At 37.3% G+C, this 26,537-nt stretch overlaps 1 protein-coding gene across 1 annotated transcript in view; it reads left to right on the top strand.

The window, feature by feature from the left end:
* The window catches only part of TOX (thymocyte selection associated high mobility group box), a 302,922-nt gene extending 284,996 nt beyond the window's left edge, over nt 1–17,926 (top strand). The window contains exons 7-9 of the mRNA XM_054590158.1: nt 10,442–10,828; nt 17,290–17,441; nt 17,811–17,926. Coding sequence (XP_054446133.1) covers nt 10,442–10,828; nt 17,290–17,441; nt 17,811–17,847 — 576 coding nt within the window. The 3' untranslated portion in view covers nt 17,848–17,926. The remainder of the gene's footprint in view (nt 1–10,441; nt 10,829–17,289; nt 17,442–17,810) is intronic.
* Nucleotides 17,927–26,537: the final 8,611 nt, after the last annotated feature.

Below are 26,537 nucleotides of genomic sequence, written 5' to 3'. Positions count from 1 at the left end.
TGTCCAGGTTAGAAAAAAATGGCCCTCTGAAGTTGTGTGCGAACAGATATTTACAGTATAACCTTGCAGGCACGTGCAGAAAAATTTCCAGCCTACCCTCCATTGCAGATGGAAAAATGTAAAAATCCATTTCTTTTCCATTTTATGTTTTCTTCTTGTGCAGCTATCCTGACAGGTACAGTACTTAGTTCCTTTACTTATTTATTTTCACCAAGTACTTAGTTCCTTTATTTATTTATTTATTTACTTATTTTCACCCAGGCCCTACACCCCTCCCCTTTGGCAACTAATAGAAACCATTTTTTTCTTCTTTCAAATTGTAATAAAGGACTAAAAAATAATAATCCTATATATTTATGCATATATTTTTCTGTTATAATTTTTAAGTATGTGATAAATTATTTCCCTATTCCAAAAGATCTAAAGGTGCAATCATAAAATGCTACATGATACTGATAATTACAATTTCAAGTTAGCAGAGTGCACCAGCCAAGTTCCACTTTTTTCCCATTCATTCAGTCATGCATTTAGTTCGCAGATTCCCCTGGGCATGTGGTCTGTGCCAAGCATTGTGCCAGGCTCAGGACACAGTGGAAAACAGGCAGACACATCCCCTGTATTTAAGGAGTTTTCTCTTTCATCTGGGAGAACAATAGTGAAAACATAAACTAATGAATGACCAAGAACTTTGAGAATCTAAACATTCTGGAGGAAATAGGCAATGGATCTAATAGGATGAACTGCAAAGTCCTCTTTGAAGAGGTGACACTGGAGTTGAGAGGCAAAGGAAGACTGGGACTTGCAGACCCAAGGGTTGCTGAGGGGGAGCCCTGCAGCAAGAGCAAAGACTTGGGGGACAAAAGTGTCTCCTGGAATTGAGAGGTGGTGTGGCAGCACCTGAGTGAGAGAGGAAGAAGCATGGTTTGAAATGAAGCTGGGAAGGTGGGCAGGGACCCAAATGGAAAGGCCTTGCAAGACACTGAAAAGAACTGGATTAATTAAATACAAAGGGAAGCCATTGACTGGGTTTCAGTAGGGAACACATGATCAAATTTATATTTTTAAAAGATTGGTTTATGTGACTGTTCCATCATTCCCCACACCTTATCCCTCTAAGTTGGCTTTATTATCAACATTTCACTAAAGAGGAAATTTATCACAGAGGGTACCAGTACCCAAGGCCAGAGTTGACCTACCGCACTCTCAGTCCTTGTGTTGGGCCTTGCTGCTTATGAGTCTGGACAGCATGCTTGACCTGCTCCCTTAAACACTCTCTGTCCTACAAGTTATGGTGGAGCATTGACTCTCTCTTGTCAATGAAATACTCTATCGGACAATGAAAATGAACAGTGAAATACTCTATTAGCCAGAGAACATTGCGTTCATTTTCCTAAGTTCTTACTTTACTCCTCCAGAGCTGCATATTTTGGTACCTACTTTCCATGTCATGTATTTGTGTCACCAAACAAGACTTTGCATTCCTAGGCCAATAGCTCTTCCCCACACTAATCTGCAGCCATGTCAAGTCTGCTACTTCTTGCAGCTTCCAGTCCAGGCTGCACTCTGCATCCGCCAAGGGCTGTGTGACACCTGGTTCATGTCAGGCACAGGGCTAGGTGCTGAGAGCACAAAGAGGAATACAGTACATCAAAGGAAAATGTTTCTGATACTTGAAAGGTTTGAAACTACAATCTAAAATTAGCTGCTTCTTACGGAACATAATCAAAAATAGAAACAACCAGTGAATACTGGTTCCACCTATGAAATTGAGTCATATGATTAACAATGCCCTTCTCCTTTCAATAGCTCACATTATATTTTAGTTTATATCTACTGTACCATCTAATCCAACAAATTAATTAAATGACTCCTGGCCTGAATAAAATAGAAATCTATCAAGAAAAAATAAACTCTGTCATAATAAATTAATATTATGTCATACTTTAAAGTGATAATGCTGACATAATCTCAGAAGGACGCTGAATTTTTTGCAATAATAACACAAATACAAATAATGTCTTATTATCAGGTAGTTCCTATGAGTCATACACGGTGCTAGAAATATATATGTATTTCTACTACTCATCACAATAACCCTACAAAATAAGATTTAGACCCATTTTCTAAACAGTCCCTAGGCAGGGAGATTACATGACTTGCCCACAGTAAGGAAAGGCTGATAGTAGCTGACTGAGGGTCCAACCTCCTCACTGTCTTGTTCCAAAGCTTATAGATTTTCTCTATCCTGAGCGGTTATCAAATATTTATATCTTTAGAACCATGACCTCTTGTTATCTCCAATAAAATTCTGTGCCACCTCTTACATATTAGATAGCTAAGAGTCAAGCTTCCCTGGCTTAAATGGGGCTGGAGAGTAGAAAGTTGCCCACTTTCTCCCCCTCCCCCACTTCCACCAGAGAGGCTGGCCAGAGACCCTGAGGGAAATCTGGGGCCTGCGGAGTGTTGAAAGAGCATCGCTCTGCACCATGCTCTTCCCGCTGTGCAGGTGCCTCACCTGGTCACCACCAAGCTGCCAGCCATGCCCTGCTGTGCAAACACATCGGAATTGGACACATGACTAGGAGTATGGAGTGTTGAAACACAACACTGGTCAGACCCTGGAATAATTTATTCAGTTTGGGGTTCTGTAATTTTAATAGGGAAGTTGGAGAGATTTCAGAAGAAAAAGTCATAAAAGCAACTGAAAATATGCTAAATAAAATAAGTCAGACAGTGAAAGACAAATACCATGCAATTTCACTTATATGTGGAATCTAAAAAACAAAATAAACAAAGAAACGAAACAGAAACAAACTCACAAAGACAGAGAACAAATGGATGGTTGCCAGATGGGAGGAAGGATAGGGGATGGGTGAAAAGGTGAAGGGATCGTGAGGTACAAATTGCCAGTTCTAAAATTAGTCACTAGGATGTAAAGTACAGCATAGGGAATATAGTCAATAACATTGTAATAACTGTGTATGGTGCCAGGTGTGTACTAGACTTATCAGAATGATCACTTCGTAAGGTATGTAAATGCCTAATCATTTTGTTTTACACAGGAAACTAATATTGAATGGTAACTGTAATTGCAAAATAAAAATTAAAAAAAAAATAAGTGACTGAAAGGTGAAGGGCAGAAAGCAGTAGCTGAGAAGAGAGAATTTGAAATTTCTAAGCCTGTAATGCAAAGATTTAGGCACGTTCAAGCCCATGACAGGCATTAGACATCGGACAGTGATGACTGGTGCTCCACTTTCTCTGACGCTAGAGTAAGAAAAGAGACGTCATTTCAAACTAGAGGCATTTACTCTGAACAGAGGGCATTACTAAACTCTAGAATTATTTGAGTAAACATTTTTTTTCATAGAGTTAAAAACAGGAAACAGAGATTTATAAATAAGGATTGTAGGGGATCTCTAAGGTATCTTCAACATCTGTGCTTCCATAAAGCATCAAGGGACACTTCAGAGGACCTCTAAACTGCCACTAATGTCACACTGAGAGAGTCATCAGAGGGTACAGAGGTCCACAGGCACTCGGGGCAGGTGGATCTGGATTCAGAGTCCAGGTTTCCACTGCCTAACAGCATGTAAGTTATTCAGCTGTTTTAAGCCTCTAACTCATGTGTTAAATAGAGAAGATAATAGGACCTATTATCCATGAGGATAAAATAAGAAACTCAACATAAGCTGCATGATTGGGGATCCTGAGTACAGGAAATACTTAATAAATACCAGCTATTTTATTATTATTATTCTTAATGTATTTTAATGTTGGTAAGTGTGCAAAAAACTAGGAAAATTCTGCTGGCTCATATCTTCAATTGTCTGCAAAGCTGCTTTGATATAAAGAAATTTTTAAAGTGACATTAAAATAAAAAATTTGTTTCGAGATAAATTATTTTATAAGGGTAAGAAATGATCTAGATATTTTAAAAACTCATCTACACAGGTTTCTTAATTGAAATAGTCTTTATGAGTCTTTAGTTGCGAGAGACTAAGAATAGTCTGACAGCCAAGAATATATGCTATTATAAAGGCTCAGGCTTCTTGGCTGGAGCAGTTTTACATGCTATTTAATGTCATTTTGGGTTGCGCTATTAAGTAAAGCTTAAGAATATATAGTTTTTCCATAGACATGGGTATAAATTATTATGTTGAAAACAATGTATAACTTTAAAGCAATTGGAACTAGTTTCATTTTACCACGTAGACCAGAATTTATATTCCCAAAATGAGTGTTGCATTCAAAGTAGTCACCTTGGGAGGCTACAAACTTATTTCATTATTGCTCCCCGAGTTCAAAAGATTCTTGCAACTCCTCTTTTAGAACTGCAGTCAGGAAAAGTTTATGAGCCACTTTAGAAAGTCAATCTTGTTACATTGTTTTCACACCTCATTCTTTTCCCCAAACATCACTCAGATATAACCCACAGACTTGGCTTCAAGTTTCCAAAAATTAACTGTTTCCAAAAATCAAATTCACCATCAAAAGACAAAGTGTTGTCTGAGAGAATGTAAAACTGTTCTGCAGGCTCTGAAGAGAAATCCAGTACGGAAGTTCTCAAATATTCCAAGTAAAAGCAGTGCTGTTGAAAGAACCTTCCACCTCCTTAGCAGTGCCTACCTGGAGGGGACAACACTTGCAGGAACATGTTCTGGTTTGTCAAACAAGGGTCATCAGACTCATGACTTTAAGGTCACACAGCAGATAGGAGGTTTCATTTCTACCTTGTACTAAAATTTATAGGGACAATGGAAGCAAATTCTTTAATGTACAGCATAGGGCAGTGTTGAATTAAGTTATGAAAGTTCTCTGTTGCCACGACCAGTGGTAAAGAATCACAGTGCTCAGTTCAATTGAGGGTTAGTAAATTCAAAACAAACGCAATGATTTATTTTTACAGGATGAAATAACTTACAGAATTCATGCCATGGAGACAAATACTGAGTCTAAATTTGGAAATGGGATGGACCATTTTAATGACTGTTAACATAAAATTTGCAGCTTTGTAAGCCCAGATCGTGATTTAAAGATAATAAAATCTCATGTTTCAGGGTGTAAGTTAATCACCTGCAAGGACCAGGAAGAATTTTTCATCCAGAAGTAACAATGCACAGCTGAGTCAGTTCTTAAATGTTGTCTAATTTCCAGTGCATCAAGTATTGGTCAGTGCTGAAAACAAGAATCAAATTAGATGGACGATTAATTTTATTTGCTTCAGCAACTCCTATATTGTTGTTTCCACTGAATTTTATGTCTTGTGTTTATATTTCATTTTTTAATGACAATTGTTTTGTCAACTTTTCATTTTTATAGCACTTACCATACCAGAATGGGGGCATTTATACACTCTGCAGTATTATCTTCATTATACAAAGTAAATGGGATCGAAACTATCTTGGATAATCAACACTTTCATTGTTAAGAAGTATCTTAAGGTTTATAGAGTTGTAGGCCTTGTGGAAGATTCTCCTGAGGAGACCCAAAAATCTCTCTTGCTACACATGCACGTTCATTTTGCTTATAGAGAACATCTTTCAGAATCAGGGGTCAAAAAGCAAACAGGAGATAGAATTAATTCAGAAGCCAATAGCAAGAACACAGTTTTTGCATTTAAATGTCTGATTTAAGGGTTGATTCTCAGTTGTGTGTACAGTAGAAAAATTACATTTATCAGGTTACAAAACACATACCACTAAAATAACACTGGTTCATGTGTCCAAAAATAGAAACAAATTCAAATTATTAAGTCACTATGACAAAATAGTTCTACCTCATAAAAGGTAGGTATAGAGACCTTCATATACAATATAATTTATTTACAAAATCATAGCCTTACTTTCATAGTTTAATTTGAAAAAAAATGAAGGCATATATTAAATTTATGATTTTTTAATATTCCCATTTAATCAGATTATGAATTCATGGCACTCTGCTGTGGAAAATGAACTTCTTCTTCCTATCTTCCAAAATAATAAAATAGTTCTGTAATTAATAGGTGGCCTGTTGTATTAGTCTGATTAAGAATTAATCAGAAATGAAGCTAGAGGTAGGTTTTTCCCCTGTCTAAATGAGTAAAGATGCCGATTCTCCAAATACGAGTGGGGCACAGTCAGCTTCCCTGCTGTCTGCATCCACCCAAGATCCCGTGGGGACTAACGGGCGGGTTAATCAACCAAAGGACTAAGCTAAGGGTGGTAATTTCTAGTCACTCCTGCAAGGGCATGGTTCATGCTGAGAGCAGAGAAGGAAGTGGGGTATCAATCTGATATTCTGCGGGTTTTCAAAGATTTCAGATCTTCCCTCCCCTCTCGGGAGGAGGAACGGCATGTTTTGTCAGGGTCTCAGCACGGGCGACAGCGACTGGGCTGAGTATTGTTTGGAGAGAGTCATCCAGCCATTCGACAAACATGTGTGTTGTCTCTGTGTACTTGGCATTGTGCCAGATGCATGGGCCACAGAGAGTCAAGTCACTGTCATAAAAAAGATCCTTTTCTTGATGAGGGAGGACTTCAGTTTAGGGAGAGAATTCAGGGAGAGAATGCCTTGTGGGGTGCCTGCCGTGTGCAGTCACATAGCTAGACACGTTATTTATTCTGGCACATTAAATATTTGGAAAGTAAAGAGAAATTATGTAACTTCCCCAAATCCTTTCCCCCTCTATGTCATAAATTATGTCTCAAGTGTTGTCTGGATCCTTACTTCTAGAAATCTATTGAGTTTGTTTGCCCATATTCCTTCTAGTGATTAGAAGTTACTGCTATTCCCCCGCCCCCCACCCCCATAGCCTGGAATACCTCCCCTCTCTTTTTATGTGAACTTCTTTTTTTTATTATTGTTATTAAATTACAGCTGTCCCAATTTTTCCCCCTTTGCCGTCCTCTGCCCAGCCCACTGCCTGCTCCCACAGCCAATAGGTTTAGTTTTACTGATCTTTACACAGTTTAGTCTAGAGAAGATAAATGACAAAGAAACGGCTGAATAGACAAAATGTTTTGTGTTTACCATGAAAAATGAGGGTCTTCACAAGGTTGGCAATAAAGTATCTCAAATTAGGTTGCAATTTATTTCTATGTATCTGTAAGTCTATATTTCTGTCTCTACATCTATCTATCATCTATCTATATTGTGGACCACGTGCTACTGTTTAAAAAGTAAAATTGGTTCATTGTTTATTTTGAATTCAATGTTGAGGAAAACCGTTAACATGTCCACTCCTTAGCTCTAATTGGGAAGCTTCCTACTTCCTAAACGCTTCAAGAACCCGCCACTGTCCTTAGCCTAGAATACAAAGTTTACTATGCAGATAATATTCCAGGAAAGATGAAACAATGATTATTTTAACATTGTACCTGAATGTATATAATATAACTATGCATTTTGAAGCAATAAAAATCAGCCTATCTGAGGCAAGAAATATGACTATTTAAATTGAACTGTATGTTCTATTTGCCATTTTAAATATGTGTGTAATTTATTAATTCTTCTGTGCCAGTATTTCTCATGGAAGACTGTTGCCATGAAATGGCCCACTGAGAAAAGATTTCCGTGGCTCTCACCTATAGCGTTACGGCATGCATCCACACGCTGTGGCTTCCGAGAGGCCCTGCTGTAAAGGCACCCACTCAATCTTCTATAACCCAGTGTTGCCTCCATATGTATTTTATTATGAACCTTATTTTTTTAAAAGATATTTATTTTTCCACAAACCCCTTCAATACAATTTGAACTCTTGTGTCAGGGAGCAAAGTGGCTGTTGCACCTCGCACTGCTTCCCAGGGTGGCTCTCCACTCCTGAAGCCAGGCCTGCTGCTTGCTAAGTGTCCACACTCATTAGGATTAGTCATTTTTAGGGTGAGTGTAGTGTCAATATATTCCCTTAAGTCTGTTTAATGTAAACAAATGTATTTATTACATCATTGTTTACATTATACAATAATGTAATAATCATCCCACCATGTGTGACGGGATGATTATATGATTATGTCTGAACAACATGTCATATGTACTCCTGTACATTTGGTTTACATATATGCAGGTGTGCATGCAAGTTCAGGCTACATATCTAATATATATGTACAGGGTCCAGCAGAGGTTAAGGCCTGCTTGAGTGCAGTTGGTGGGGTAATAATATGGGTGTCATAATTTATAGTTTTAATTTGAACATTTCACCTAAAATGTCATATGGTGTGCTTGAGTATGATAGTGTTATGTTACAGAGTTATATGCTTATGATTTTGCAATAAAAGACTTTGTAATTAAAAAGGGCATTATTTGTGCTAGACCCCGTATATACTCATATACATAATATCAGTAGTTAATGAGGCAATTATTGGCAACAAAAATAAAAACAAAAACATTTTAGAGTTACCTATATTTCATAGTTTTGAGAGTATGGCAAATGTGAGGGTGTTGCTTCTGTGTGAATTAAAAACATCTAAAAAGCAAAAACTAAAACTGTACTAACAAATATTAGGTGCTGTAGCTATCTGCTCATTGTAATCCTTTCTTCCCTGAATGACGGTGACACAGTATGTGACCAAATATGAAATTAGTCCTTCCGCAGTAGGCTATGAAGAGGGAATGCAAACACAATGAAAACACTTTCCCGATGACTTAAACACACAGACACAAAATAAACACATAATCATCTTGGCACGTATGGAATTGTTTTTGCGGCATATCACTGCAGTACATCTTACTATGATATAGAACCAGTCACTGTTCACATGGTCTGAATTAGCCTGATTGACTTTTTCCTTGAATTGTTCACTACCCCATGCATCAACAATAAGAATTTTTAAATGGAAGCCAAAAAACAATTGATTTATTTTTTTTCATTGAAAGCACCTTTTAAGTACTATATTTAATACACTTCTTTTTTTGATCTAAAGCTTCCCCTTGAAAATTTCTATGAACAATTTTTGTTACTACAGAAGACAGGGAGTCTCAATGTGCATTCCTATTTTGGAAGGCTGCACTAATGTTGACACAGAGAAAAATAATGAGAGGATTCCTCAGAAGGACTTGAATACTTTGGGTACACCTTAATATACACTCTGCATGGAGTATTCAGTGGCATGGTACCCCAGATTCCCATGGTTTGGCATATTTTCACAGATGTCTGTGTCCTTTCCATAGAGACAACACGTGGGGCACTAGTCCATTTAACTAGCCGTCCCTCCTCGAGTCAGCACACACATGCAATGTCATTCTTACTGTGGTTTTCATTTAATTTTCCTATCTTATTGGGGAAAAAATGAGTTGTGCTGCTCGCAAGTTTGTAGGCTGATGTGATGCTCCCATGTTGAGTTTCTTGTCTTCATGTGTGACGAGCCAGTCTGCCTAATGTGTCTGTAAATTGATGGAGCTGCACCAAGCAGGAGGAACTCAGAAAGACCCTGCATTGCTGGGAAGAACAAGAAACTTATTCTGACTTATAAACTGAGCAGGCATGACACAGATATCAGAGAATAAGGACGTATGTGCATCCTCAAGACCTTGTTTTGACAAAGTGACTTTTTTCTCTGGAAGGACATTTTAGCATTTTCTTTCTCCAGCTGGTTTCACCTTTCACCGTTTGTTCTGTCAGTCTCATCCTCTCAGCAAAGTAGGAGGTCAGTTCATGCCCCGCCCCCCGCCAAAAATGCCTCAGGTTTAATTCTTGATTCTTTCTGGCTTCTACTGAAATGCCTCGTTTTTAAGCCAATTAAAAGATTATTAAGAAAGAGCCATATGAAGGTATAAAAAACATTAGGGCAAAATTATATTCATTTATGATGGAGTCTAAAATTTCTAAGAGAGATTATTTTTATCCAGTTCATTACGGGGGACAATCCATCACCAACTTCTTTAAAAATCAAGATGACTTCTATGATTCCTTTGAAGATATATTAATGTGGTTTTATATGACTTCAGAAAGGTATTTTAGAACTCTAAGCTTCCATGTCCATTTCTATCAACCAGCTTTGATTTCTTTGTACAAATATCTAGGCCAAGGTTCTTTGAGAATACAAAAAGAAAAAAGAAAAAACTAAACATATAATCAATAGAAGGACTCCAACATGGAATTACTTTCAAAGTGAGCTACACATGTATTTCCTGTTAGGACAATGATGGCATCCATCCACCCTCATTGCTTCTTCTTTAATTGGATGGTGAGAAAAGCCACCAAGATAGGGCTTAGCATTTAGAAAAAGAAAAAAAAAATGTCAGCATAGATTGTTTTTGATTTCTAAACAGAGACAGACGCAGCTCAGTCTTGCCTAAGTCACCTTACAAATAGTGGTGGCAGAGTTCTTAGTCAAAAGAGTCAAGAACAGTAATGGGTGTTGATTCCCATGGAAGTTCATGTGAAAATTCAGAGTGTCTTGTTAATAGAAATCAACACTGTGTGTGTCTGTCTTAACTTTGCTCTTGTTTGTTTCCTCAACAGAGCTACAGTGAACCTGTTGATGTTAAGGCATCTCAACCTCCTCAGCTGATCAATTCAAAGCCGTCAGTGTTCCATGGGCCCAGCCAGGCCCACTCAGCTCTGTACCTAAGTTCCCACTATCACCAACAACCAGGAATGAATCCCCACCTAACTGCCATGCACCCAAGTCTCCCCAGGAGCATAGCCCCCAAGCCGAATAACCAAATGCCAGTGACTGTGTCTATAGCAAACATGGCCGTGTCCCCCCCTCCTCCCCTCCAGATCAGTCCACCTCTTCACCAGCATCTCAACATGCAGCAGCACCAGCCACTCGCCATGCAGCAGCCCCTTGGGAACCAGCTCCCCATGCAGGTCCAGTCTGCCTTACATTCACCTACCATGCAGCAGGTACGTGCTGGGCTCCTCTGCAGAAGAGCTGGGGAATCTGTTCATTCCATGAGGAGGGGGATAGGACTTTTCTTCTACTAAAATGGAGAGAGAACTGAAGACATTCCATAAATATCTGCTTTCTGAAAAATATAATTTACAAGTGGAGAGTTGGGACAGCATTGTACAATCACAACAGTTGGTAGTCACTTCTTTGCATAATCACTGGTTTTCTTCTCATGGTATCCATTTTGCTTCACCTTTCTAATCACCCTAGTTTTCTGCTTGAGTAGAGTACATTTGTTATTTTGAGATGCTAACTGCCACTAAAGATCTCTTTGGGATTTAGAACACTATAATTTTTTTAAAAAAAATATTGTTCAGATATAAGGAAGTCCTGACTGGTGAGGCTGTTGAATCCAACAAAAGCTGCAACATGAAATCAGGCCACTGATTCTGGTCAGAAGTGTCAATGGGTATGACCTTAAAAGTCCTCAGAAATGAAAATTTTAACCAGAGTTTAATTTTAAAACAGACACCTGGCTTATGCCTACATTAGAAAATATGACAGGTTTGGGAACCTCCCTGCCTACTCTCCATTTATTGGAACCATTTATGTCCAATCTGAGCTTAACTTTTCTTCAAAATTAAGTTTTCCTTTTGGATTCTGGTTTTATCTTAAAATTTGAAAATGAGGAGCAAATAGTGTAAACTAAACTAAACATGAAACATTAAAAAACCCTAAAAACATAGTTTAAAAAAAAAGATGAGGTAAAACCCACAAATACCAAATTTATCTCATTTATATAATCTAATTACTCTAGTCTTTCCAGATCTATAATTAAATATGTAAAAATAGCCTTCAAATAGAATTGATGTCTAGGCCTCTGTGTAACTTGAGTCCATAGTTGGACTAGGGTGGGGTGCAGAAGAATCAAAAAGAGGAATTAAATGTAAGTAACCTCAAAATCATTTTTATTTTTATAGTTATAGAGAGCATTTCTCAGAGCTGACAATAGCAAATACTAATATATTACCTTACCTTATCCTTACTTTCAAAAAATTTATAATGTAAGTACTACTAGCATTATCTTCATTATGCTGGGAAGGAAATTCAGTTTGGCAGAGTTGAGTAATGTGCTCATGAGGTCAGAGGTGGAATTTACGCCTCAGTCTACTCAGCAATCAGAGCCTGAATTCTTAAATGCTAGACCTGCTGCCTCTCACTCTTAATCATCCTTGTAGACTATTACCAATATTATATTAGAAAATCTGTTTCTCGTAAGAATTTGGAGAGTCTTTAAATTCTAGTTAATTCTAAGATTAACATGGTTATGGAGAGCCTACCTGCAGTCTTCCTTGGTCCCTAAGGCAAGGATATTGAGGAAGCTCTGACAATGTATTTAGCTGTGTTCGGCAGACCAGTTGTTGACTCCCTAGGGAGGAAGACTGAGTCAGGAGAGGGATGACTTCTGCTGTCTTGCCTTGCCTGCTACGGTGTTTGTGATCAGCAAGTGGCACTCACAGGGTCAAATTTCTACTCTTTCCATCAGACATCATTCACAATAAAAGGGACACTTTTCAGTGTCCCTGCATTTTAATGAACCAATAGTGTTTGCATGAAGAATTCATAGTTTGAGGGATGTGTCTGTTAACTCCTGCCTAAGGGGGCTTGCTGCTGGCTGAGGGCCCATGTATTGCTCACAGAGCTGTCACATGGGGTTGTTTCTTCTTGGGGGAAAGAATATTTAAGTCAGTCCCCTCGACAAGCTGAGGACTAGTGCTCTGCCAGAGAGGACACCTTCTTTCTAATTTATTCAATCAGAGATGGTTCCTTGTTTTATATATACAAACACCTTAAATGAGCTGGTCATGACCCTGAATAGTTTCAACATTTCAGAATTACATAATGCCACTTGTGGAAACTCAGGTGATCTGTCTTTCCATATAGAATCTAGACTGAATAGGAAAAAAATAGAACAGACTGCACTGGATAGGTTATTCATCAATCTCTAAGTCAGTTCTATTAGTGTATCTCAAAACGTGTCCTGACCAAGATGGTAGGACCTGATTTCAATTTACATTAATAATAGAAGGCAAAAGGGCATGGAACCAAAGTGGAGACTGAAAGACTCCAGTGACTAAAATCACTCTTAACAATGCCTTGATCATGGTAGGTAGTCAATAAAATAATGCTGAATGGACAAATAAGAGAAATCTTTTTCAAGAGTAGTAAAAATGTTTAAATATTAGAAGAAATTATAGGATAGTTTGCAGAATTTCAATTCCCTTATTTTATTTTATTATTTCCTTGGAAGTTTTGAAAACTTTTTTGTTTGTTCCAAAAATATTAATAGAACCTCTAACATGTGCCAGACACTGTCTAGGCTCTGGAAATTGAATCGTCCATGAGAACAAGTAATGAGGCCTCTGCCCCCATGGAGCTCACATCAGAGTTGGATGGGTAGCAGGTGGTAATAAGATAAACAGATAAATTATTAAGGTCCCATGGAAAAAAAAATTAAACAGGAGGACAAACTGCGGGGTACATGCAGGAGCCTTTAGCTGGAACCAGTAAGTCAGGCCCAGTCAAGGCTTCAGGGCTGGCCCAGACACCTGAAGAATGAGAAGGGGAAGTGCGAAGAGGAAGAAGAGGAGGTGCGAAGAGGAAGAAGAGGTAGTTCCTTTAATTGGAAGGTGCAAAGGGTATGGAGGGAATGCCAGGAGCGCAGCAGCAAAGGAAAGAGGCTCCCAACTGGAAGGACCATGCTGGAGAGGAGCAGGGCTGGTCTAGGACGTGGAAGGCAACCAGTGGGGAGGCCAGTGAATGAAAGGAGGGTGGTGGTGGATCAGGTCAGATTCATGGGCACGTAACTGGAGTATGATCCCCGGGGTTAAAGGCCTGGCAGCCCTTTAGGCTACCCAAGCTGGTAACCCTAATATTAGGGTCCAAGTGTCCATCACCTCTTGATATCACTCAGCTTACTACAATCAGAGCAGTGTGTAGGGGTCAATGCCCAAGTCATCGAAGTTGATCGTCAGCCTGTGGGAGCAGAACCAGGTTGTGGATGAAATTACACCTGTCTGATGTAGCATCCAGACCACCTTTATCCTGAAAATGTTTGCTTCCTGGGTATGAGGGCCATGTTTACATATTCAAACAGCAAAAGAAAAAAAAAGAAAATTAATGGCTACTGTATTTTTTAAATAATGTCTCAAATTTCAGTATTACTTTAGCTATTGTACTATTCTTTTGAAAAGGAATGTATCCTACAAAAATGATTATATAGTCCAGCAGGAATAATAGTTTCATTTTTTTCTAGAATAATATTTTATACACTAAACTGATAGACCAGCCTATATTGGTCCAGTTTTCTTCCTTTTTTTCTGTTCACCATATTGTCGAATGAGGTCAAGAAAAAAAATCATTAATATCTGTCAACTTCCTTTATAACCTTAAGAAAATAATCTTTGTATGATATCACACAGACAGATTTTCAATTTCCTTGTGTAATAAACAGCTTCTTTAGGATTTGGGTGTAATTTAAAGGTTTAAAAAAATCACATTGAGATTGATGAATAAATCAGTTGTGAAGACAAAAACATTGATGCCTGTTGAAAATACCTCTCCAGACAGGCAGGAAATGAAATTAGTTCCCAGTAAAGTGTGGATATGAGGATCACTGTTTGGTTGTGCTGCAGGCTTTATAGGACTTGCTATGGTGGCACAACAAAACTGCAAGGGCTACAGAAATCTAATTAAAGAGCAATGTCCCTTCTGACATCAAATTAATCTTTATCATGTTTCCTATTTTTATTTCAATCTGGCACCAGAAAATGAAATTTAAAATTCCAGGCATGCTACAAAACAGTTGGTGATTTTTCTCTTGAGCATTAAAATGCAAAATATTCAGTCTTGTTTAATTAGACTGCTAAGCCAACATTTTTCAAAAATTTATATCATCATTGTTTCATATTTACATCAATAATAAAAATGTACTTAGCTCTAGGTTTGACCTCAGCATCTCTGTATATAACATTCAGGAGACTGTTTTATTTTCTAAATTGAAAGCTTGTAAAATGATGTTACTTCAGGTTTTGCTTGTATTTTTCTTGGTCCTTTGTTGCTTTAATTTTAGTGATCTTAAATTTAGGCATTGAAGTTAGATGAATTTTAAATCTTTGATCAGTGTAGATAGCACAGAATTTTTGTTTTATGAAGTGAAGTTACCCATTTAATCTTTGACTAATAACTTAAAAATTCATGTTCTCCTGATGTTCTCTGCCCAACCTTGAGAAACTGTTTTCATCGAATGGGGGCGGGGGAAAGCAATGGTCGTTTCTGTTGCTGGTTGTGCGGGTGGGGTGGAAGTGGTTTGGTTTGTTTTTATTTATTTTTTGCTTTTACATATGTTTCCATACTTTTAACTAACTCGAGATATTTTTCAACTACTTTATTTTTGAGACTTGTTTACTTTTAGGTTACATTTTGTCAATTGTGCAAAAATCCAATATGGCGAATTTTACATTAAAAAGATAGGAAAGCCTTGGAATGTATACATTTATACTTGCTGTGCTTTTCCAACAGTAACTATAAGTAGCCTGTGTTAGGCTGTACATATTAGAAAACATGATTTATTGAGCCACTACTAAGGGACTCCCTGAGACTATCCAGTAAACAAGTCCCTGTGGCCAGGGAACAAAGCACCTTGCTGTAGGAGTCTTTACCTGCTGCTTGCCCAGCATCACACTAGATACTAGAGGGGGAAACTCGGGAAAACTGCACAATAAGCTCCATAAAGGCAATACTCTAAGGCCATAATGAAATGAATGCACTTTGTGGAAGCCAGTGGGACTCTGCACAACAGGTAGAGAGGATGGATGGTCTGGAGGAAGAGAGGAAATCAACCTGGAAAGGACTAGAGAACCGAATATCCAGTTAAACCTCTTACTATTCACCTTGCTATTTTGGAAAACATTTATAGCTTGAGTTGCAAGTGGTGTCTACAGAAACGAACTTATTTCCCATAAACTAGTTGTTAATTTAGGACACATTCTATTCCTTTTAGTCTGTGTGAGAGCAATAATAGCGAGGCTGGCTGAATTCCCTACTTTTCAATGATCTGTTTCCAATTATTCAGAGTTTTGTCATTCATCCACAGCTTTGATAGGAGTTAGTGTGGACATTGGCTTGAAGTCTTTATCATTTGAATGGAAACTAAATTAGTATCTTAAAGCCAATATTGAGAATTGAGGAAATTTGATAATAGTTATCTTTGAGTAAAAGAGGACATTGAATAACCCAAGAGTTAATTTAAGAGTTAAATTCATACAAGACTAAAAATCTAAGGAATATCCTTAGTTAAAAAATCAATCCTCTGATCATTCTGCTGAGTTTTAAAAAAAGAAAAAAGGTTGAAACTCAATGTATTATGCTTTCAAAAGCTCCCTGAAAGTAAATGGAAAATGGTTCATTTTTAAATAAGTTGATTTTTCAGTGGTTAAAAACCATGTATGAAATTGGCTGCAGAAAGAGACAACCACAAGATTAATTAAGTTGCTTTTTTGGTCATTTCCAGCAAAGCTTGCTTATGCTGCTTTTGAATTCACTAGATAAGCTAAAAATAAATCATAATGTATAATGCTTTTTGTTTACCAGATATAAATATATACTTCAGAGATTCTGTCCTTGAATTTTTAAATGCTTTGTGAGGATTAAAAGTCAATATTTCACCATATCAATGTACTAAAAGAATCTTCCTGAAGTCTGATTATTATTTGCCAATTAATAGACTTTTCAATTAAAACTTAGTTGCCCTGTCTTACATTTTTCCTTCTCAGTGTTTTCCAATGGCAAGTTGTTTTGAATCTTCTTCCCTGTATTAGTCCATCAACTGTGAAAAAGCTTTGGTTGAAATTTTTAACTGCGAAAAAAGTACGAATAAAAGAAGAAGCAGATGGTCCCTTTGTGACTGAATGAAGAAAAAGGGTTTTGAGAACAATATGTGAATAGGTGTAGTCTAATAAAACACTCAGCCACCTGCTGCCCGAATCCTTCAAAAAAAAGATTCTGTTGCATATTCTGGGGAATTAACCATTAATGTATCCTTAGGTTTGATAGAAAACATAAACTTTGAAGGGTTTAGATCCTTTCCCTTTGTTTGGATTGAATCAGCTCCTCTATATTTTAAACTGGTTTTTTTTAATTCAATTTATCTGCTCAAGAGTGTAATTAAGGGTTTTCTAACAAATGGTTAAATGAAGGAAAAGTAAGAAGAATGGGGTTGTAGGCACTTCTTTTCTACTTTTGTTTTAAGTTTTCTCCTCTACCTTTGTTTTAAGTTTTCTGACCTTCCTATAAGCTTGCCCTTGCAGAGCCACAAACAAGAAGGCAATGTTTGCAAACAATGGATAAATATTTAGGTGTATTTCTTCTTTAAAAGGCACTTTGATCCTTATTTGTGGACTGCTTTTCCTTTCAGGGATTTACTCTCCCACCCGACTATCAGACTATAATCAATCCTACATCTACAGCTGCACAAGTGGTCACCCAGGCAATGGAGTATGTGCGTTCTGGGTGCAGAAATCCTCCCGCCCAGCCCGTGGACTGGAATAACGACTACTGCAGTAGTGGGTAAGCGGCCGGTCGTCGCCACCTGGTGGTAGACACTACTCATAGCATGCCTATCATGCCCTGATCCCTAATCCATGAAAATACCCGTCTTGTCTTCCTGCTTTCTAAAGGATATTCTGGAATGGTTCCACGTCCGTAAAAGCAGAGGACACCCCTCCAGAAATTTTTAAGTAGTCTTCTAGCCATTCCAAGAAAAAATGCCTTTTGATCCCTCTTCGCTTTAGATGGAGGTTAACTAATGGCATACTTTCCCAGGGTACAACTTCATCATCCTTCAAACTATAACAAATAGACTTAACAGCTCCCCGTGGTCACCTGTAGCGCACGTCTTGTGTTTAACGAGACATTCTTTGTTTTCTTTTCGTGCAGGGGCATGCAGAGGGACAAAGCACTCTACCTTACCTGAAAATCTGAACACCTCTTCTTTCCACTGAGGAATTCAGGGAAGTCTTTTCACTATGGATTGCTTTGTACAGTCAAGGCAGTTCTCCATTTTAATAGAAAATACGAGTTGCTAAGCACTTAGGACCATTTGAGCTTGTGGGTCACCCACTCTGGAAGAAATAGTCATGCTTCTTTATTATTTTTTAATCCTTTATGGACATTGTTTTTCTTCTTTCCTGAAGGAAATTTGGACCATTCAGATTTTATGTTGAGTTTTTGCTGTGAAGTGCTGCGCTATAGTAACTGCCTTAGCAACTGTAGATGTCTCGGATAAAAGTCCTGGATTTTCCATTGGTTTTCATAATGGGTGTTTATATGAAACTACTAAAGACTTTTTAAATGGCTTGATGTAGCAGTCATAGCAAGTTTGTAAATAGCATCTATGTCACACTCTCTTAGAGTATAAAATGTGAATGTTTTTGTAGCTAAATTGTAATTTGAAACTGGCTCATTCCAGTTTATTGATTTCACAATAGGGGTTAAATTGGCAAACATTCATATTTTTACTTCATTTTTAAAACAACTAACTAATAGTTCTATATTTTCAAAATGTTTGAAAAAAAACGTATTCCCAAATGATTTTAATTTAAAAACAAATTGGCTTTGTCTCATTGATCAGACAAAAAAAGAAACTAGTGTTAAGGGAAGCGCAAACACATTTATTTTGTACTGCAGAAAAATTGCTTTTTTGTATCACTTTTTGTGTAATGGTTAGTAATGTCATTTAAGTCCTTTTATGTATAAAACTGCCAAATGCTTACCTGGTATTTTATTAGATGCAGGAACAGATTGGAAAAAGCTAAATTATAACCTTTACATATGGCTCTGTATTATTGTTTCTTCATACTGTGTCTGTATTTAATCTTTTTTATGGAAACTGTTGCGCCTATTTATGAAATAATAAATATAGGTGTTTGTAAGTAAATTTGTTAGTATTTGAAAGAGGTTTCTTTGATGTTTTAACTTTTGCTGGCAAAAAAAAAAATTCACGCTTGGTGTGAATACTTTATTATTTAGTTTTTACAGTGACATGAATAAAGCCAAACATACTTTTCATTTAGCAGCAAATTAAAGTAACTAATCCTTATTTTTACATTTTGTTGGTTGATGCAAATGAAAAACTATGATATTTAAGAACTTTCTTCATACAATGTAACAGAGAAATTACCCTGAAAGTCACACAAGCTCCAAGACTAAACAGACAGGTTCTTGATCTAAAAGGGTGGCTTCTTGGTTTTCAGCTGGTGTTAGTCAATTCTGTAAACTCCTCTCCTCCAAAAAATAATAATTAAAGTTGAATCAGCTAAAATTCCTCAAGCTGCAGGCTTTTCACAAAATGCAGAAAACACTTAGGAATTGAACCAAGGTTGGAGGAAGGGAAAGGGAAGCATACTGCCAAGAATACATCTAAAGATAAAAGGTGAGTAACCAGACAGCAAAAAGGAAAGGGAAAGCATCCAAATTTGAAAGCTGTTGATAGAAATTGAAATTTTTGCTGTCTTTTGTGCCTCTACAAGCTACTTCTCTTTACAGAATTCCTGGGTCTTCTGAGGGAATTCTGAGGGTACTAAAGATTTGCTAGGGAACCAAAAGCATTGAGAATTTGACTAAAGGTTTGCATAGCATTTATATCGAAAAGAGCTGATGAATTACTCCCTTACAGAGGATTGTATTTTAAAGTTAGTCTGGTTGGAAATCAAGAGAATGGCTGATGTCTCTTTCATGAAATGTGTGAAATAAACTTAGCAATTTAACTAAATACAAATATATGCATTGTGTAATCCAGTCAGATTAAAAAGACAAAAGGTATGCTTGCTTTGGAATGATTTTAGGCATTGTACAACCTTGAATCACTTGAGCATGTAATAACTAATAAATAATGCAGATCCAATGTGATTATTAAAATGACTGTAGCTGAGAGCTCTAATTTTCCTGTCTTGAAACTGTATAAGAACTCATGTGATTAAGTTCACAGTTTATTGTTTGTCTGTTTAGTATTTCAGAAATATACCAGCACTACTAATTACCTAATGTCTTTTATTTATTATATGATGATAAAGTAGAATTTTCACTTGCATTAAATCTAAACTGAAAAGGTAATTACTGGGATGAAAACAGCAAGCTCTGACTTTGACAGGCGGTTTGTACAGAAAAGTACAATGTTTACAGCTTTTCTAGAACAGGTGTGCAACCAGGGTAGAGAGAGTGTTCAAACTCGATACCAAAAACAGTACAAAACAAATGTAAATAAAAGAAAAAGCATCATAAATAAAAATTCTTGCCATGTGTGACCGTATTCTATTTGGACATCCATCAGTCTCTAAAGGACAGACCCAGTCAAATAAGAAATCTCAACTAAATTTGGTGGCAGAAGCGATCAGGCACAGTTGGAATTAATGGGCCCCACACCTTAGATGTTCTTTCCTGAAACACTGAGAGTGCCTCCGCATCAACCTGACCTTGAGTATGGTGAGGTCTTTCCTGAGAGACCCTCCATCTGTGAGTAGGAAGCCAGCTTCCAGCCTGTGCACAGTAGTTGGTAGCTTGAAACTTGAAGGAACAGTGATGTGGTGTCCCATGATAGTACTCTGCAGGCTCTCTTCACTTCAAATAAGGTCATTCTGGAAAATTCCGCAATAATATTGAATATAAATATCTTTACCAACTCACCAAAATCAAAACCCTAACTAATTTGAAAAGAAGAAAGAACAGCATGTATGATGGTGGGCAGGAGAGGTTGAGTTGTGTCTCTACCACACACAAAAAGAGGAATCCAAAGTCCCAATGCCTATTCACATGTGAATGAATTGACAATAGAAAACTAGTCAAATAATGATTTCCAGTTAATCAAGTGAGCGAACATTGCTATGGACAAAAGTCAGTCTCTGCAACTATTTTCACCTTGTTGCCTTAAAGGGAAAGAGCCCCATCTGAATCAGACACAAGTGACCCATCGAAGCCATAACTACAAAGAAAGTATGTCCCAACTAGGATTCATTACTAAAAAATATTTTTAATTTATGAATTTAAAATTTAAAATAAGCATATCCATGTCAATTTTCTTTTTCCATGTACTTCTTGTGTTTTGTAAAAAAAAAAAAAAATTGTCCCATTCATTTTTAAAGGTAATTAGATTAAGCCATATGGAATTGCCAATATTTGATTTTTGTATATATAAAAATGACTAAATCGTAGAAGAAAAATACTGAAAGAAGTAATAAGTTATGTGTGCTGAAAAGATGCCCCAATTCAAATCAGTCCCAGATATCTACATCAAATCAAAGAATATTTTAAATTACCAGATTTTAGTAAATCCCAATAAAATCCTTACTTCTTTATTAAGGCAAAAATTTTTACGTTGAAATTTATAATAAATAGGTTATCTGCTAGAACATGATAGAATTTGTTACACACAGATGTTCTTTTAATGCTCATTGTTGAAAAGGAATTTGATCTGCATTTTCTTATTCCATTCATAATTCTCACTTTAAGGTAATGATAGAAACAAAGGAATTCCTCTCTTTTGTTGATGATTGAACACTGATATAGTGGCGAAGCAAAGTGCAAAATTCACATCAAAAGTTTTAACTTCAAGTACTTAAAATACTGAGTCACCTAAGAAGTGAATTAAATTAAGTCACTCTACAGTACAAACTCTTTTTTTCCCTAAAATAGAATAATTTATTTACCTCAAAGCAACTTCAAATGCCAGAGCACATAGTAGGTACACAATAAATGCAATGATATATAGAAAGATCATGGGACATCATTAATTATCCTCAACAGGAATCGTGTGCTGTTTCTTTGATTTAACAGAGGAGGGACTTAATTATTGCAGACAAGTATTAGGAAGTACAGAAGAATGGAAATTTTTCATTAAGGAATATAAGATTACAAAACAATTGAAACAAGTTTTAAAATGAGTCGTGCCCTATTTTTTTGGCCTACATAATTGAACAAGAGTTTCGAGTTACAAAAGTAGAAGATATAGTACGCACTAGTCACATCAAGAAAGTAAGAAGCAAAGAAGAAAAAAAGGTGCTAGACAAGTAGGAGTACTGAGCTCAGGAGAGAAATTTCAGGAGACACGTTTTTGGAATGCTAAATTAAAACATTGATGGGCAGGATGCTGATTTTTTTTTCTAATTACCAAGTGTTATAAACACTTGGTAAATTAATGAAGCAAACAAAACATCACATTTCCTGGGTTATATGTAAATTACATCAGGATAAAAAGAAATGGTCTTATTTTTTAAGATTCACAAAGATTTCCCTAGATTTATTTCAAACCAGGTCCATACATGAAAGGGAAAAGTTTCCAAATCCTTAGACAAGACTGCAACGAGGCGGGGTTGGTGGGAGGTAGTGGTAACTTCTGAACCAACGTACACACACTTCACAATCCGTGTGTATACAGACATTAGACTTTGCCTTCCCATTTTTCACTTGGTCAACATCTTGTTATTTGTATCCAGAACCAGACTGCACTGTAGTAGGCAAGAAGAAGTGAAAGTGAAGTTCTGGTTCCAGACCAGCAGGCAACTGAGAACAGTGATATATCGTATTGCAGTGCTGGTCTGAGTAGTTCCTTATGGAAGGAACCCACCAGCACTGTTATCATTTCACATTTTATTAGCAGCTTGTTAGCAAAGGCGTTTGAAAGTGAAATTTCATCCACATGGACATGAGACCAGAAAAAAAAAAAAATAACGACTGGAAGATAAAATGGAAAGACATACAATCCTACAAAAAAAAAAAACAAACATTCTAAAGAAAGACTATGAACCAAACGATAGTGTTTTAAAGGCCACAGTGTCCCTGTTTGACAATTGTGTGTTTACAATAAGCCTAAACATAATTGCTCTGATGGGCTGTCAGGGAAAAGATTAATTTGGCAAAGATTAGTATTGACTTGCTGTTTATTAAGGCTTTTAAACAGCTGTATCTGGCAGCATTCCTGTAAGTGCCTGTCATATCTGAAAATCAGCCTTACACCCTGGTGCTCGCCAGCTGTTACTGAACAATCTTCTACCACTTTGAATGTCTTTCTCCAGGCCAAACAGCAAGAGCAAACTATTGCCAAATGAGCCTTCTTCTCCTCCTGTCACTTTTTTTTTTTTGAGATTGGGGTGGGGAGCTTCTGAATGTTGAAATGTCAGCTCGTGGCCGATGGCTTAGCTGATAAGAGGTGCCGGAAGTCAGTGGGTGGTTTGGGTGCTAGATGAATACATTCCCCACATAGAGAGTGGTAGCGCTGTTAGTCACTTCACACAGAGACTAAACCACAGCTTGCAACTGTTGTAAGGCAGAAGGTTTTAAAGACAGTTAGAAAGCGGTGATCAAAGGTTTCAAGGCAGCAGATATCCAAAATGAATGTTTTGTTCCCTCAGCCTGGCACATGCCTTACTAGCCATAGTGCTGGGAAAAGACCCCACAGTGCTGGGAAAAGACCCCACAGTGGGATACTGAGGGAAAGTCCAGTCAGGGCCATTAATCTAGATTGTGTGAACTGAGGTTTCTCCCTAGATGCTGAAAGAGGACAAGCAACTTTTGGTCAAATGTGCACCTCACATTTTGATGCAGGAAAAACCTGTAGAATAAGGTGGATTTGGATGTTTTGAAGTCTGAGAGAAAGGGCAGATTGAGTTTTGTACTGGAATAAGAGCCAGTAGTTTCAAACCTAAGTACAGTCATAAAGGCAATGGAAAGAATAACATTCCAGTGCAGTTAAACATTAAGCCATAAAGGGCCCCGTGTTATGGTGAAAGTCACAGGAATCTTTCCAATATGACTGCTTTTTTGAGGATTAATCTCAACCTTTTCCAGTTGCTTTGGACTGGAATAAGTTGTCAGAGAAGACATAAAAGGACATTGTCATCTCTTAACCCTATCACTACCTTTTCCATTACCCTGGGATAGGGGTGGGGGAGTGGAGTAAAGTGGCCTAGGAGCTAAGCTTTCTGGAGGGACATTTACGGCAGGGTTTTTAAGTCCTTCATATTGATGCAGTCTGATGCTTGACACTTGAATTGAGATCTAATCCTGTCGAATTCTGAGACATAGACCAAAAAACCATACTCTTCAGCCCTGAAAGTATGCCATTCCTCCTCAGACATCCAAGAACTCTATCCCTAATCCTTTCCACATACCATGATGTGGGTGAAAGGTAGATGAGAAATAAAACTAATTCAGCACTTCCAATTAGAGAAATGAAGTGACTTGCTATTGAGAACAGAAAGCAAGACAGGTGTTTCACTGAGCCTCCTGAGCTGAGCTCTCTGCTCAGAGCTTTAATTCCTGGTCCTGCTGATGCTAAGGCTGCAGACGAAGGAAGATCTTGAGTGCAGAATTCATTTAAAAATTCATCTCTGACCGTAAATCATAGTGTTCTAAATCTGCAGCTGTGTTCTGGGGCAAGAGCTCATTGCAGGGGCCTGCCCACCCTAAAAAATTAGACCAGGTTCTGGATTGTGCAGAAATGCATCCTCTCTAAGGTGATGGCACCATAGACTTCACTCAAAAGCAGCAACTCCATCGCTGGAGTCAAAGCACACCTGTTGCCAATTAAATTCAGAGACTACAGCATCAACATTTTATTTATTAAAAAATTAATGTTGTATTTAATAGAATCCAATAAAGGCCAGAATGGGAGCAAGGGTATCACTTTGTTCTGTTCTTATCATGTTTTGCAGAACATTTGGAAAAAAGCTTTTTCTTCACAGCTTTATAGGTTTGGTTGCATCTCACTGGCCTATAATCATTCAATTATTTAGATGAGTAAACTGAATGTGGCAGGTGAAGGAATAAACTAATTCAAAGATTAATTCTGATAAAGCCAAATAAACTAAATGAAGGATCCCAATGATTCAGTGAGGACTCCACTGTGGTCACATAAGAACCAAAAAGAACAATGAATGAAAGGGAGTTATCCCCATGATGTGCAGTTTGTGGATAAAGTCCTTCCATAAATGCAGCATATTGGCATGATGTTCAAACACAGAAATGTACCATATGAAAGTAGCTTGCACCAATAATCATTGTTAGATTTATCTTTGATCTAGGTTTATCCAGTTTCCCAGGCCTGAGGAAACCCCTTAAAATTCATCTCTCCACAAATTATAACCTATTCTGTGGAGTATTTTCTTACTGTGTTTTGTTTTTGATTTTTTTTAACCAGAGTAGACCCACAGAAACCTAAATTGGGTTTGTTGAGAGGTTCATACAAGAAGAAAAAAGATTGTATATCTACTGAAACTGCAATTTCCGGGGAATATTACAAAATATACACATCTACAAAGCCATACTAGCTGTTGGGTTGGGTCATTTTTAACACCTGGTTTCAAGATGTGGTTTCAGCAGACCAATATAACAGAAGTGACTGTCCCTTAAAACACTAAGTTCCTGGGGATTGTTTTAGGTTGGGTTTTCTCCTCCCACCCCTTTCTTTTCTCATGGAGGAAAGCACCTGTTACTTTAACCTATCAATTTCTTGAAATGATCCTAGTCTTGCATTCCCAGAACATCCACCTTCAATACATAGACAGCTGGAGGAGCCACATTGCTCGCAGCCAGCACAGGTCAGCCTCCATTGTCTCTTTGCTGATCACTGTTAATTCTCAAATAAATGGAGAGAAACTGCATTTTCTCTCACCCCTGTCATCTCTCTAATGTAGAGCCATCAGAAGCCTCTAAGGACTTTTATATATGACTTCCCATTTCATATCACAGATTGTTTAGATGAAAACTATTAGTTTCATTTATTCAAACAGCTTTATTTCACCCAAATGAGTCTATTTTTAGCATTTTGCCTTAAGGTTTGTTTTCCCATTTTTGTAACTATAAAGGAGTTTTGCTGATGCTTTGGGCTTTAATCGTCATTATTCCTGTTACCCAAAAATTTTTTGGACTCAAGTGAAGTTGATGAATCACCTGAAGAGGGAACTCAGTTTTTTAAAAAGAGACATTAGAGTGGCTCTTCAAATGTAATTTATGTACATTTTCTTGCAACCTTTGGGTGTTTGCATTTTTTCTGTGAGGCTAGTTTCAGTCTTTTCCATTTCAGCATAAATACTGTCTATGCCTGCCAAACATAATGGTGCCAGCTCTTTACCTTGGTTTTATCTTGAGGTCAAAATATTCTTTGGAGAATATTTTCATTTGGACAACACACCATACTGAAGAAAGAACTCTTCAAAATACATATTCAAAGAGAGAAACTGCAAATAAAGTTCAAAACTTTACCCACTGTGGTTTTTGTGCAGAGTCAATGTATAACATTGTTTGCTGGATATTAGCTCATGTTCCATTCCTGGGTTAAGACAAGAATTTTTTAAAAATGTCTGCTGTTATTTAAGGATTAAAATGGCAGATGGAAATATATAATAATATACTGAGTGAGTCACAACAAGATCTATACAGTAGTGTGAAAACAACTGATTTCTCAAAACATAGCTAGGGTAACTGATGAACTTGGCTTCCAATTCCAATTTCCCTTTCTGCCGTCCCCTTTATCTCTATGGAAAAAAATTTTATTTTGTATTCCTCAGAAGTATTATGTGTGTCTGTGGGCTCCATGGGCAGGGAGATGAGAAGATTCTCTCCTCTCATTATTTCCCCTTCAATTATTCAGTACTTCTCAAGACCTCCCACTCT

This window comes from Pteronotus mesoamericanus, unplaced genomic scaffold (genome assembly GCF_021234165.1).
Source record: "Pteronotus mesoamericanus isolate MK-2021 breed Mesoamerican mustached bat unplaced genomic scaffold, CSHL_Meso_final scaffold_174, whole genome shotgun sequence".
NCBI lineage: Eukaryota > Metazoa > Chordata > Mammalia > Chiroptera > Mormoopidae > Pteronotus > Pteronotus mesoamericanus.
This window is presented reverse-complemented; position numbering and strand designations above follow the sequence as displayed.